General features: G+C 37.8%; 1 protein-coding gene across 1 annotated transcript in view; it reads right to left on the bottom strand.

The window, feature by feature from the left end:
- The window catches only part of LOC147762592 (ubiquitin carboxyl-terminal hydrolase 20-like), a 30,205-nt gene that overhangs the window by 8,724 nt on the left and 6,155 nt on the right, over nucleotides 1-15,326 (bottom strand). Inside the window, exons 6-12 of the mRNA XM_087011483.1 lie at nucleotides 15,061-15,136; nucleotides 14,718-14,784; nucleotides 14,348-14,442; nucleotides 13,637-13,713; nucleotides 13,250-13,318; nucleotides 12,967-13,012; nucleotides 328-433 (exon numbers count right to left, since the gene is read on the bottom strand). Coding sequence (XP_086867609.1) covers nucleotides 328-433; nucleotides 12,967-13,012; nucleotides 13,250-13,318; nucleotides 13,637-13,713; nucleotides 14,348-14,442; nucleotides 14,718-14,784; nucleotides 15,061-15,136 — 536 coding nt within the window. The remainder of the gene's footprint in view (nucleotides 1-327; nucleotides 434-12,966; nucleotides 13,013-13,249; nucleotides 13,319-13,636; nucleotides 13,714-14,347; nucleotides 14,443-14,717; nucleotides 14,785-15,060; nucleotides 15,137-15,326) is intronic.

Below are 15,326 nucleotides of genomic sequence, written 5' to 3'. Positions count from 1 at the left end.
GCAACGAGCATGGAACTTGCTTTATTTAATTGCCTGAAAAGCAATTATTGAGGACAATTAAAGCACTGCTTTCTGAATATATTGACTTGCTGGATATGGATTTAAACTGATTGAACAGATTGCTCTCAATTGCGAAACGTAACGAGTATCTCATTTGTAATTTAAAATTTGTAATTAAAAAATGTTTTGTTTTGTATATTATATTTCCAACAGTTAACAAGAGAACAGGTCTTTTAAAGCATGACCTTTGGGAACAATAGTTAAACTTTAAAATTGCACTCTGTATGACTAACGGTTTGTGCTTTCAAACGAAAAACTATTTCTCACCAACTTTTGTCATATATTGTTCAAATGACAGGTTCTCCAGTGGGAATGAAAAATGCCCCCTTCTACATGAGCCTCCATGCATCCATTTCAGCAAGATAACCAATATCTGAAACAAAGCACACGATTTAGAGCCAGAAGCACATGCAGAGGCTTGGACCGCACCCCTAAGCATTTCGACAGGTGCATGGAAAAGGCATGGCACACAACGGTGTAAAAGGAATGCAAATCCGCTAGGAACCGAAATCCGCTTCCCCTTACTTCGTACAGTTGACCATCGTCTCATAAATATACTAACCCTAATAATGCAAGTCCTAGGCATGAAAGTTCGGGCTCCCATATGATTAGTACAAGTTAGGGTTAGTTGGAGTATTAGGGTCAGTATGTGGGACGAATGTCACGGACTAGGTATCCTAGCGGATTTGCATTCCTGTAACACCGGTACATGTCCCTCTGAAATGTGGTCCAAGACTGACGACATCGTCCACGCATAATACGTAACAAGACTGAGAATGATTAATTTTTATCCTCAGTAGACCGATGACGTGACAGGTAATCCCCCATGATAGAGAGTCGGTTTCCTATTAATTTGTACAGGTAATTGGTTCCTAGCGGATTACCATTACTATCACACAGGTTGACAGAGAGCGCCCCCACCCCCCAAATTTTCAAAACAGGTGGTCCACGTCGAAAGCAAGTGTCCCACTCATTAATGCATTTATGATGTTATTTTTGGTGGTGAAGGTTATTACAATACTACATAAAAACACTAGGAAAACGTACAAACCCACACGCATATACTTATAATTAATGTCAATTTTATTTAATTTTTTTATCACTGGTATTGTAATTCAAATTCATACCACTGACAGGTGTCCGTAACTGCTATCTTTTTCTTTCTGTTAATTAATAACATCCTTTATGTTGCATAAGTTAAGAACACACACAATCATGGCGTTTAAAATTTGGCTTGTGACGACTGCTTTTATTGATAGTATAAGAATATGTGTAAAATATCACATAGCCTTGAAAAGTGGGATATATATTGCTTAACCATGCTTTTCAACTTATTGACCATTTCATCACAAAGTAGTATTTTATCAATGTAAACAAAATATAGCATTTTGGAGGAATACACAAAATAATGCCTCATTTGCACGGGTTTTGTCGTAATTCCCTTTCTGTTGAGTTTGGGCAGCCGGAATGTTGTCTATGACTTAACGTCGTATTATAAAATGGCCGACTGTCCAGACAGGATGTTAAGGGCTCTCTGAAAACTTTTAATTTAATGCCTAAACCAGAAGAATTACTTCATATGAACTAACATAAGAAGGAATCTTAAGATCCCAGGATCTGCAAGTGGACTAAATTAAGGAAGAAGACAGGACAGAAAAACAGTTTTTTGAAGTTTTTTGAATACACAAAGAAACCCTCATTGGAGCACACATCAAAGATGGAGGACACAACAAAGATGGAGGATCACTACACATTACTTGGGATCATACCTGAAGCTACACCGGAGGTGATAACACAAGCTTTCTCTACTAAGGCAAGTACAGTGAAAGATCTCAACACACCTGAAAATCAAAAACTTTTACAATCATATAGCATAGCCTACTCAACTCTAGTAAACCAAACATCCAGGATTACCTATGATAGGGAGAATGGAATTGTCACAAACTATGATTACACTGATGAGTACTTTGGTCCAATAATTGAATCTACCACCCACAACAGTCGCTGTGCCACTATCAAAATCAGCTCTGTAAGTCTAGTGAAAAGATGGCTAGAAGTTTGTAGGCAGTACCACAAACCCGACACAGAGGTAGAGGTTAACAATGGCACTGGAACTCAACTGAAATTCACCTATAATAGCACATCAGGAGCCAAACTTGGGACAGTATCTTTAACCCTGTACCACACTGCAAAGTCCAAAAAAATACATATTCAAGGGGATGCATATATGCTTTGGTTGGCAAATGACTACCCCAAAATGGCGATGATCGTCTCATCACCAAAGAAATTACAGCCTCCCAGTATCCTTGAACCCAGCAAACAAACAGCCAAAAATGGCCACATAGAGGAAAGGGTGGAGATAGAAAACAGCCAGACTGAAGTAAAACAGAGAAGTGCACATCAAACACCAAAGGGTTTCAAGATAAAGGGGAATCCTAATATGAAAGAGAAGAAAACAGATCGTGATATTAGTAAAATTCAAGAAACACTACAAGCAGTGGAAAACCAGTACTCTGAAATTATATTCAGGACAGCAGATGCAAAAAGACAGGAAGCTAAGACTAACAGCACAATAACAGAGGAAGTGGAGCAAATTAAAGGATCATTAACAGAGCAAATGGAAGCATTGTCTACACTCTCAACACAAATTCTCAAACTAACAGAGACAGTGAACAAGATACACTCTAAGCTCCTACCCACAAAACAAACAATGCATGTGGGAACTCAATATGAAGAGCTGAATACGTGTGAAATAGGAACACAATGGGAGCATCCTCATATGACCCCCACAGAACTTGAGAACAATGACAGTAGAAACATGACTGATACCATCTCTGATAACCCCCCACTTGCTATGCAATTATCTCCAGATAATAACCTGGACACTACACCACCCCCACAGGTCGCTATCCTGACACCATCAACAATTGCTGTGGAGACCATTCAGCCCAAATCAAACCCAACATCTGAAGAAAGGAGAAATGCCAAACAACCTACTTCAAGGGAAAAGCCATCAGTGAAAATTACAAGGGAAAATACATGCCCACCTGTTGCAAACACTGAACATGAAACTGGATTAACTGGATTAACGACACTTGTGGAATCATCCCAGAACTCACCTGTGCTACCTGAGGAGAATGAGTTGACAGAAGAGAGAGTAACCTTGAACACAGCAAGTTACGAAAATGTAGTCATAACAAGCTCCATTGGGAAAGGATTATCTGCCAACAGACTCTTTCCACACTCTAAAAGTAAATGCTTCGTACTGAGTGGCAAAAAAATCAACGATGCAGCGGAATTAATCGGAGAAAAAGATTTTGGCACACCTAAGTCAATCACACTTATTATTGGATCAAATAACATTAGCGAGGGACAACATCCGCAAACTGTTGTAGACGAAACAATGGCGCTCATAAACAACATTGAGCAGAAGTACCAAGAGACTCAAATTATCATCAGCAAAATCTTGCCACGATGGGGAAATCGCAGCTTTAATGGGTCTGCGGTACTTATCAACCGTCAGGTACAACATCTTTGTCGTTCACATGCCAATGTCCACTACATGGACAATGACAACATAACTGATAGGAGAGACCTATTTGCATGGGATGGCATTCACCTCACCCCGCATGGGACCAGTACGCTGGCAAGAAATATAAAGGATGCAACAGGACAGCCAAACCCCCGCACCACACCTAGACATGGCCACAGCCCCAGTGCTACCTACAGTCACCAGCATCGCCAGCACCATAGGAACCACCGCAAATGGAATCAAACACCTAATCAGTGGAATTCCCCCAAGGAAAAGGGTAACTCTATCGAGAATGAATTGAAACTACTACGTGAGTGTTTAAGCAAACTGGAAACTAAAATCTGCTAAATGTCAAACACTTATGAACACTAGTGTAATATGGAACTGATTAAACCAATAACAACCAAGTAAGTGTCACTAATACAGAAAGAAAAGCTGAAATGTAAGTACCTATGCTCCCTCTTATGGTAACAATCCGTTCCTTAATGATGAAAATGTCAGATCATTAAAGGAAAAAGCATTGTAAATTATGAAGTATAAAAGTAGTTTAGTGAAATTGGAAATACATATCGGACAGAGATATATTAATGAGTGTGTAGAAGCACAGACATGTCTCAAGGAACATAATCAAGAAAAACTATTAAGAATATTATACTTTGTTTGGAAATGTAACGGCTTAATAGTTAAATATTGCATTGTTAGAAGTTAAAGGTTATAGTTTATATGTATAAGTATAGCATTATGGTTAGGCATTAAATTTACTTTTCTTGAGTCAATATACCAATTACAAAATGTTACGTATAGGCATGCGGAATGTTAGGGGACTTGCTAAAAAATTAAGTGATGATAATTTCATTTCAACAGTTCAAAGCTTTGACATATTTGTTTGCGTAGAAACTTTCAGCACTATAAGATCTAAAATAGCTTTACCTGGTGGCACCCACGGCCACACTGAACAACTCAGAAAGAAAAAGAGAGTTAAAGGCAGACCCTCTGGGGGTATAGTAGTATATTACAGAAAAGAATTCATAGAGGGAATCAAAGTGCTTAGAAGCAAGAGTGAAAATCTGTTATGGATTAAACTAGCAGGTGAACACTTTGGTTTAGAGGATGATTTATTCCTATGTGCAGTTTATATTAAACCGGGCAATTGCCCCTCAGATGAAGAAACCCTAGAAATACTTGAAGATGAAATTGCAACTTACCAATCATATGGGTCAATTTGCTTAATTGGAGATTTCAATGCAAGAACGGGGACACTACCTGATTTCATCAAAGATGATACCATGTTTGGAATTCAAATGACTGATAGTTATCCTACAAACAGATTTTCACAAAAGAGAAATAATGTTGATACAATAGTCAACTCGCAAGGAAAGGCCTTACTTGAATTATGTAGAAGTAGTAACTTAAGGATACTCAATGGTAGAACTAAAGGCAACTCTCTCGGATATCCAACTTGTTATAATATACATGGGTGCAGTACAGTTGATTATGCAATCACAAACGATGGACTGATGAGCAAAATTATGTATCTCACAGTATTACCTATTGATTATTTATCAGATCACTGTCTGTTAGACCTTGCAATTCACACCACCGGTATCAAAGAATCATCTCCAACTCAATCATTACAAAATTTCAAAGACCGTTACATCTGGGAAACAGATTCAACTGAGAAATTCTTAAAAGCTCTTGAAAGTGAGGACAGCTTAAAACAAATCAGTCTAGCACAAAACAAATACTTCCCCTCGTCTAAAGAAGGATTAAAAAGTGCCTGTGGTGAATTAACAAATATAATTGAAAATGCTGCAAACTTGTCTTTGCGTAAAAAAGTCAATAACATAAGCATGAGATCAAATAAACAAACAAAAAGAATAAAAAAACAACCATGGTTTGACAGCATGTGTTCTGAAGTCAGAAGAAATATAAAACACCTTGGTAAACTACTACAAAAAAATCCACACAATAACTACATCTCGCAAACCTACCACCTAGCTACAAAGAAATATAAACAACTAGTAAAGCAAAGAAAGAATGAGTACAAAAATGCCATCCTAGACAGACTACTAGTATCTGAAAAAAGCAATCCTAAAGAATTCTGGCAGACACTTAAAAAACTAAAGGATAGAGAAGAAAATAACAACATAATAAGTCCTGAGACTTGGCAAGTACACTTCCAACAACTTTGTGGAACCCCCCCTACTGATGATCACAGAATAGATAAGGAAATAAGTGAATATGAGAAAAAAGAAGGAGACCCTGTCCTTAATAACCCCATAAGCATTAGAGAGGTAAAAACAGCTATAAAAAAATTGAAAAATGGAAAAGCGGCTGGTGAGGACTCTATCAGAAATGAAATGTTGAAAAGTGGTTCAATATACTTAGTGGGACTAATAACAAAAATATTCAATTTAGCAATGAACACATCTGAAACTCCTGATGTGTGGAATCTGGGTATAATACTGCCGCTATATAAATCTGGAGAACGAACTGACCCATCAAATTACAGAGGTCTTTGCATCACCAGCTGTCTTGGAAAGCTTTTTAACTGCATATTGACTAACAGACTCACACTATTTTTAGAGTCCAATGAGAAATTAAGTGAGGAACAAGCAGGGTTTAGACCTGGTTATCGCACGACTGACCATATATTCACCTTAAAGTCAATTATAAACAAACATATGAATCAGAACAAACGTGTATTTGCCTGTTTCGTCGACCTGCGAAAAGCTTTTGATACAGTCTGGCATAAGGGTCTTATGCTGAAATTACTGAAAATAGGTGTCAGAGGCAAAATTTACAAGTTGATAAAGTATATGTACAGCAACACAAGACTAGGCGTGTCAGTTAATTGTGGCTACACCCAAACATTCATATCTAAAATAGGTATAAGACAAGGAGATAACCTTAGCCCAGTCCTATTCAACATCTTCATTGATGATTTAAAAAGTGAACTCTACACAGACAATAGTGCAAAGGAAGTTGAAGGGTTAAAACACATTTTATATGCAGATGACCTAGTCTTGCTATCACAGTCGAAAGAAGGACTTCAAACTCTTCTTAACAACCTTGAAAATTACTGTAAGCAGTGGAAACTAAAAGTTAATGAAAACAAATCAAAAATAATAGTGTTCAACAAGTCTGGTAGAATTGAACCACACACCTTCTTTATAAATAGCAGACCAATAGAAATAGTCAAACAATACTCATACCTCGGGATAGTCTTTACTAACACAGGATCATTAAAACAATCAATTGAAAATCTCAAGCAAAAAGCCCTGAAAGCCATGTTTACTCTAAAGGGAATACTAGCATCGCAAGAAATTTCATCACCCATACTTATCATGAACCTTTTCGACAAGATGATTAAACCCATTCTCTTATATGGATGTGAAATCTGGGCCCAAGAAATCTTCACAGAGAAAAAAATATCATTAAATAAAATAAACAAAATGCCCTTTGAACAAATACATTTAAAGATGTGTAAATGGGCACTTGGTGTGAGAAGGTCAGCTAGCAATAATGCCTGCCGTGCAGAACTTGGGCGCCTCCCATTATACTTGGACATTGTTAAATTAGTATTAAGATACAGTGAAAGGCTGAATAACCTTCCAGAGCAAAGAATTGTTAAGCAAGCATACAATAGAGAACAAGCAAAAAGGGAAAAAAACTGGTTTTGGGCAATGTCAAACTTGGCTACATGTTGGGGATTAACTCACTCAAATTCAACACTAACTGTCAATAAAATTCACAATAACCAAAATCTAGAAAGTGACATAACCATCAAAATAAAATCAGATTTTTGGGAAGAGTTACACAGAGAGGAAAATAATAAGCTGAGGACATACAGGAAAATTAAACATCAATATGAACCCGAACCATACTTGAAAATGAATATTTCACGCACCCACAAAATACTTTTGGCAAAAATGAGAATTAGTGACCATGACCTAGAAATTGAAAAAGGGCGGCATACAATCCCAAAAACACAACTTTCAGAACGAAAATGCCCTCATTGTAATGAGGTAGAAGATGAAATACATTTTTTCCTAAAATGCGCCCAACACAAAATTGAAAGGAAATTGCTGTTTGAATGTATACCAGAGGTAAACTTGCAAGGTCTAACAGACGAGGTCAAACAGCTTGACATCATTCTAAACCCACCCACTGAGCAGAGTGCGATTGCAGTAGGGAATTTTGTAAGTAAAATTATGAAAAAACGTAATTAACTGGAAGTGCACAAATGATTTCATGCATCTCACCTGCATATTAAGAGAATGTATATTGTGTAACATTATATAAGTATAATTTTTTTTTTTCTCTCTTTCATTTACTTACTATCATTACTATCTTTTCGTATGTATAATGTATAGTAGTTAGAGAGCCTCTAAATGTAAAAACATTTCAGTGCTCAATAAATTATTATTATTATTAAATTGTGCAGCTCATTCACCATCTCGTGTACTCACTGTGCTACATCTTCATCAGTTACTTGAACCTCCTTTCGAGGATTGCTTTGTATGCTTTCCTATGGTTAATAAAACCCTAAACATGTAGATATACATATGAGAGAGAGAGAGAGAGGAAAAGAATAAACAATATACGTGTTGTTTCTTTTTAATGGTGTCATTAACTATATCATTAACTTCCGTGGCAAATATTTAAACGTCAATTTGTATGGGGTGTGCTTATAGCGCTTGCTTGCTAGGAGGTGTTGTAGGAAAACACGCATCCTGCCTACCCTGAGTGTCAGGACAACTGTGAAGCTAGATTGTTAACTATTAAAACGTTTTCACGCGATAGCTTCACAGTGTTATATGGGTTATATATGAAATCAAGATCGAGCTGGCAATACCGGAATTTAGAAGCTAGGGTAATCCTTGAGTTTAAGCGCACAACGATTTTGCTAGCAATCATTCATTCCGCTTTGTCTACTTAGTGAATTCCGAAGGCAAATTAAGCCAAGTTGTAAATCAGGAGATATGTAATAATGCACAATGGTTACATATTTTAGCACATTCCCGATAAGCAATATCAACTGTTTTATGAAAACGATGACCAAATGCACACACCTGCCTACCTTATAGTGCTTGGAAGTGCTTCTTCGTGTTACTTAAGCTACTCTTACAACCGGTCGTGCGTGCTTCTACGAGCGGTTTGCGTGCAAAAAAATTGGCCAAGTAGTAAGATACACGCACGTGGAGCGTACTATTTTTGGTGGACGCAAACACGACGCAAAGCACGCAGCCCGAAAACTGGCCGGCCAGTTTTTCGCTACGACCTGTCTGCGACAATTAGAACGCCTGGAGCACGCTCGTAGCACGCAAGACAAAAGTACTGAGTAAGTGCGCTAGGCGTGCGTGTAACGCAGGTAAAGCATGCAGAAATTACGGGGTATTTTACCAAGAAGACGTAGGCCTACTTACCACGCAAGAGACTCGTAAGTTTAACTGGGGGCGTCTCGATAGTCCGAAGGTTCATTGGTCCGAAGGTTCATTGGTCCGAAAATTCGTAAATTTTTCATCAGATTTTCAACAAAAAGGTTCATTGGTCCGAAGGTTCATTAGTCCGAAAATTAAAGGTCCATTGGTCCGAAGGTTCATTAGTCCGAAGGTTCGATAGTCCGAAGGTTCATTAGTCCGAAGGTTCGATAGTCCGAAACATTTTAAGATGTTCTTCGATTTTAAGAATTATAATTACAAACGGAATCTAAGGGTGCGTTCCCAACGAAACTATCATTCTACGTAGATTGATCCAACTCCACCAGGATTCTCACTGTATGCAATCAGATTAGCAATCCTGGAGCTGCTAGGGGGTGATTAACTTTCGTGTGAACTCAGCTTCTAGAATCTTTATCATTTCGTTTTGAGTGCGACCGAAACGCACGTGAAAATTATCCATATAGGCCTAGGTCGTATTGTTTCCGTAAACTACTCTTTACAATGTGGGGAAGTTTGGGGATATGCAATGGCTACCCTTTCCAACTCATGAACACCATACATGTTTCACATGAAATATTGAATAAAGATTGGAACGCATAAAATGAGAGGACGCCTATAATGACATTTAATCGAATGGCCTGTGCTATTATTTTTGAATTGTATAAGAAACTGATAAAAGTGGTTTTACGCTCCATCAAGGCTACCTTTAAGCGCAAACTGATTATTTTCAAAAGAAAAAACCGGGTGTTTCAATTACGAAATTTTTTGGATTGCGGGAGAGTCCCGTTTTTCTAGAGACCGATTGCGGTTATTAGCCGTAACATTATATCATGTTCATAATGCTTTCTCTTAAATTAAAAGCCTCGGGTGCATTTGTCTTCCCAATGGCGGATCCTGAACATTTAAAGAGGGAGGGGGTGTCCGCGGATGCAAAGCTGACCCCCCCCCTCCCCCCGTTTAAATGGGATTCGACATTTTGGGTATTTAAGAGAGCGAACGGTGCCATTTGGTACGGTCAAGAGGGACATATCAGTGTGGTTTCTTTTCAGAAACCGAAGGGGGCGGAGTCAGAACCCCCTCTAAACCCCCTTCTCCTTGCGAAGCCTGAACGTGCCCATGTACTACGCGTATATCCCTTTTTAGGAAAATTCCTTGCAGAGGAAGGCAATGGCTGTGCAATATCATGCAAAAATGGGAGGATTTACATCCTCTGTATCCTCTATGATTTTGTCTAAGCTTTTGAAAAATATCTAAAATCGTAAGTGTCTAGGCCGTACGTGGCATTTCATACTGGCATCTCGTAGATCTCGCAAGTGAGACGTGCGATTTTGGGGTCCGCCATATAGATAAACGTCCTAATAAAATATTCGTCCCGATATACACGTCTCAATAGATTTACTTCCCCAGCAATACTGAAGGTGCTGAAACGTTTATAATCTGAAAAAGAAATGTGGCAACGCCATATCAACCCGGTGGGCCTATTTATTCATTTATTTATTTATGAAACGTAAAATACAAGTGAGAAGGCAGTTTGAACATGTTGAAATATTCTAAAACAGTTAAACTTCTAATCTGATGAACAACATCAAAAATGCTGTCTTTGTAACAAATTCATTTAAACGAAGAAAAACGTACTATGCAAAAAGTAGATACACTCGTGACTCGTGAGAAAATTTCCATTTGATTTTACAAAATAAACCTTTGCAGTTAAATATCGTCAACTTCCAATCCCATGAAAAACATCAAGATCTGTTTTTTTTTTTTTTTTTTTTTTTTTTTTTTTTTTTTTTTTTTTTTGGTAGCCTAACTAATGTAATATGCTAGTATTGACGTTATTTTTGCCCGTGCAGACCTAACTTTTAAACCCTCTACCAGGGCGACTGATAGATTTTTTACAGATATTCACAGATCTGTCTCTAGATAAATAGGTGGTCATTATGAGACACCAACAATTTTCGGGGCCCTTTACGCCAAGGGGGGTGGGGGCTTTGCATCCGCGGACCCCCTTCAAATAATCTTGGATCCGCCCCTGTACATGTAATTCACTATACACTTATACAGCGGGCCTACATTCGGACTATCGAACCTTCGGACTAATGAACCTTCGGACCAATGCACCTTCGGACTATCGAACCTTCGGACCAATGAACCTTCAATGCACATTCGGACCATTGAACCTTCGGACCAATGAACCTTCGGACTATTGAACCTTCGGACTATCGCTACGGCCCCAGTTTAACTTGCTTTCAATGTACGTGTTAACAAAAAGGGGGGTGAGCGCACTTCCTCCGTGCGTTTATCTTACTTCCAAAGTGCGTGGCGAGTACTACTACCATACCTGTGAAGTGCGTCACACTAAGACGACGCACGTGCCCAGCAGGATAAAGGTACAGGCGATCCCGAGCAACCATTGCCAGCATTGCGTCACGATCTTCGGCCTCCTCTAGCATTAGCAGCTGTAGAAGTCGATGGCGCATCCTTCTTGGTAGTGCCTTTTTGGAAGCCAAAGCAGTGAATGATGAAGAGACTCGGTGCTCCCTTTTATATTATTTTGATTATCCGTGCGTTCCACTTCCGTGCTTATTACGTTTCTCTTACGTTTCTCTTACTTCGTAAGTACGGTTTCTGAAAACGTACGCTTCACTTGCAATACACGTATGATTATCTCACTCACTGTGTGCGACACGAGTACAGATCGTACGTGCTCCTTACTTCTTCCTACTTCCAAAAAAAGGCGTACAGACCACTTGCGGGCCCCACGTTTAGAGCACGACACACCTACTCATAAAGTACTTACTACTTCGTCCGCTGCGATTTAATTTTCATCCTGCGACAACGCTACGTCTGACGAGAACTCCGAGGACGCACGATCTCTAAGTACGCACGACGGGTTGTAAGAGAGGCTTTATTGGTTGACGCGTCCCTGTTGCATAAGCGCCATCGTATCTTCTTATGGTCGATGGATCCATGGTGAAACGTTTGAATCAAAGTTACACAGTACTTATTATACACTTGAGTTAAAATTTGTATTCATCAGAGGGTTATTTCATTTTGCGGTGGGAATTTTCTGATAGCTGTTTTATATTAAAATATTTATATAGAACTTCAGTGGCTACCTGTAAATGCACGGATTTCATTCAAACTTTTAATATACGCACAGTTAGTCTGTGGAACTATTTGTACTGGCATTATTTGTAATGGCCCCTTATTCCGGTCACACCGGTTCGAGTCTCACAGAGGAAGATGCAATGCCGTCAATTTAATAAAAATTGTTAGTCCAGTGTTACATGTAGATTCAACACATCCTTAATATTTCTTCATAGCACCGACTCACGGTAAGGCATACCATGAGGCCTCAAGGGGTACCGAATCTACCAATTTGAAATTTACCTTTTATTTATTTATTATTTGCTTGTATCTTTCACCTTTTTACAATTTATGAAAACAGCATGCAGCAACAGCTCTTTGGGCCAGACGAGACGAGACACTCTTTCCTATCCTGATTTTTCTTTTTTTTTTTTTTCTTTTTTTTTTTTTTGACATCCATCCAAAGTACATTGTCACCGTCAAGGCGAGACTACCGACAGTGAAACATTAAGAAGGGTAAAACATAGACGCATAGATCTGTATTGATCTATGATGTGAAATGTGAAGATAATGTGGAAATATAAGTTTGCATTTCAATCAAATTCAAGAGGCTTTGCTGACTGAATGATTAATATTACCTGCCGTGATACTACTACCGTATATGACAAACTCCAAAGAGGTGTTTCAGGAACCCGCCGCTTTTCCCAAACACAAGGCTAATTACCAAGTATCCTACTTCCCAGTAAAAAGATCTATGTAAAAAAATGTGAGACCAAAATAACTAATTAAGTATCAAATAGTTTATATCTATATCAAACCAAACGTACAAGATCTTATCCTTACCTCTGGAAGGTGAATAATCTCGGTTTTCACGGTTTCAAAACCGCATCTGAAAAGAAATGTATTTGACAAAACGTTAAAGAAACGAAACACAGTGAAATTTAATTTGTAAATTGTACTTTGATAATTTAGAAGTATTAGCTGTCATTGTCATGACCGATTTAGAACCATAAGCTGCCTGTAATTGGTATACATACATGGTCATACTGACACACACACACACACACACACACACACACACAGACACGAATCAAATGCAAACGTGATAATATCACTAATTACGCACCTGCAGTGTTGGCCTTGGAGGGTTTTTTTCACAAAAAAACTATGTATAGCGTCTTCTAGGGAAGTTTTTCTGGAATTATAAGTGTTCATATTTTCACTAATATGCAAATGCTATTGCCCTGATGTTGTCTTCTTTACCAAGAAACACTCGTCAACTTGAAGTGACCAGTGTTATTATGATTACTAGTAATGTTTAGACTTAGAATAACCCCTGTTTATCTTAAATATGAAAGTTCACTAATGATAACTGGTTTTACACCCAATTTATATTAACGCTATCTCTAATTTCAATCAACTGTATCCGGCAACTGGTCCTTGAACATAAAATACATGTTTACTTTGGCAATGGCACTATTTTTTAAAGGGGGATAATAATGGAATAACTTACTGGTTCAACTTTGCCTCTTGATCTTCGTATACACTCAACGGCAGCTCAAGTATTTGATCTTCATGAACCTGCGGGTTCTACAATGAAAATAACGAGAGTGGAGATTTTTATGTCCCTAAAATTTCACAAAAATATTCATAAATTGTAAATTGTTTAAGTAATATATAAATGCCTCAAATAATTCCTATGCAGTGTATTTTCTTTCTTGAGACGGGGGTGGGATCGTCCGGTGAGGAATTGCCTTGGTGGATAATATATAGCATATATATATATATATATATATATATATATATATATATATACGCACACACACACTTTTGGTTAAAAAGATTGCCCCACCTCCAATTCCTGTATTTTTTCTTTAACGAATGCCAGTCTGTGATTTAAGACCTACATATGTATAACCAGTAGACAGCATTACTTGCTGAGAAGGTTTTATTGATTATTCGTCTAACAAGCATGTATCTATATAGTTTCAGGATATGAGTTATTCTCGGTTTAAAAATCATTTGAAGTCTCTGCGACGGCTGGCGCATACTAGTTCAGAACAAATTATAAATAACTTAACTATATAAAGGGATACATGTCAAGCGACTGGTAGACAAGACAATATGCTTTACATTTAACTTAAAATTGGACCAACTTTTAATAGAATATATATAACCACTTTCGACTGCAGATATTAGAATAACGCGATTTCAATCTACGTACATTGATAGGGCATTGACAAGAAGTTGTCTTACGTAACTTCCCAGCAAAAATGTCGTGAATGATACTCTTATAACGAAGCTGGTGGCTGGATTCATCTGAGGAATTGAAACCCATGGTCATAAAATGCGTAAACAGATCATTTCTAACATATACGCTCTGTTTCCTACTGTATTATTGTATCAGCTGTAAAGTTCATGATAATTAAGGTACAAGAGTCATAACGAATAAAGGTAATTGTTTTGGTATTAGTTTTATATTTAAATTACAAGTGGACAGGAGCAGGAAAAAGTTCTTTTTTGTATCTATTCACTTAAGTTTCTAGCATAAAATATCATTAACTGATTTACTTGTTTAACCAAATGATAGTTACCATACGAAGGGTATTGTAATTCTTCGTCAAGTCGCTGCAATAGGAGCCGGGTAAAATCTTGTGAATCCTAAAATGGTGATGGCCTTCGCATCAATCACGTTAAGAAAACCAAAAACATTAATATACAGTGATATTGATACTGTTACTGTCAACATAAAAAACGACCTGGCTTGTTATCATACATGCTACACAAAAATTTTAATACATTGGTCTTAATACACAAGTATCTTAATTTATCGAATTTGTTGGAGACGAACATAGGCATGGAAACTTAAATGGGGTGTTGTGTCTTTTGATCATTGAATATCGTTGTTTCGAAATGAACATTCATGGCTATACAAACCTGTTGCTGCCTGCTTCGAAATTCAGGGAATATTTGACAGAGAGTACGGAAAAAGTCGCCTGGATCTACCGCGTGGCTACAAATTTAAAAGAATTAGGTATACCTCAGGACTTGTTCACATATCGGGCATTAAACGAGTGTGTTATTTGGTTTCATATACGCATTAATGAAAATTCAATAATGACTTTAATTTGAAAGAATGTAATCTGTCGCTCACTGTTAAAACAAGAAAGAGATTCTCTCCCTGTCAAAACTGCAACATCTAA

Source organism: Lingula anatina, chromosome 4, assembly GCF_051362555.1.
Source record: "Lingula anatina isolate TDL-2025a chromosome 4, LinAna3.0, whole genome shotgun sequence".
Classification (NCBI taxonomy): Eukaryota; Metazoa; Brachiopoda; class Lingulata; order Lingulida; family Lingulidae; genus Lingula; species Lingula anatina.
Note: the sequence above shows the minus strand (reverse complement) of the source record. Positions and strands in the feature narration are given on the sequence as shown.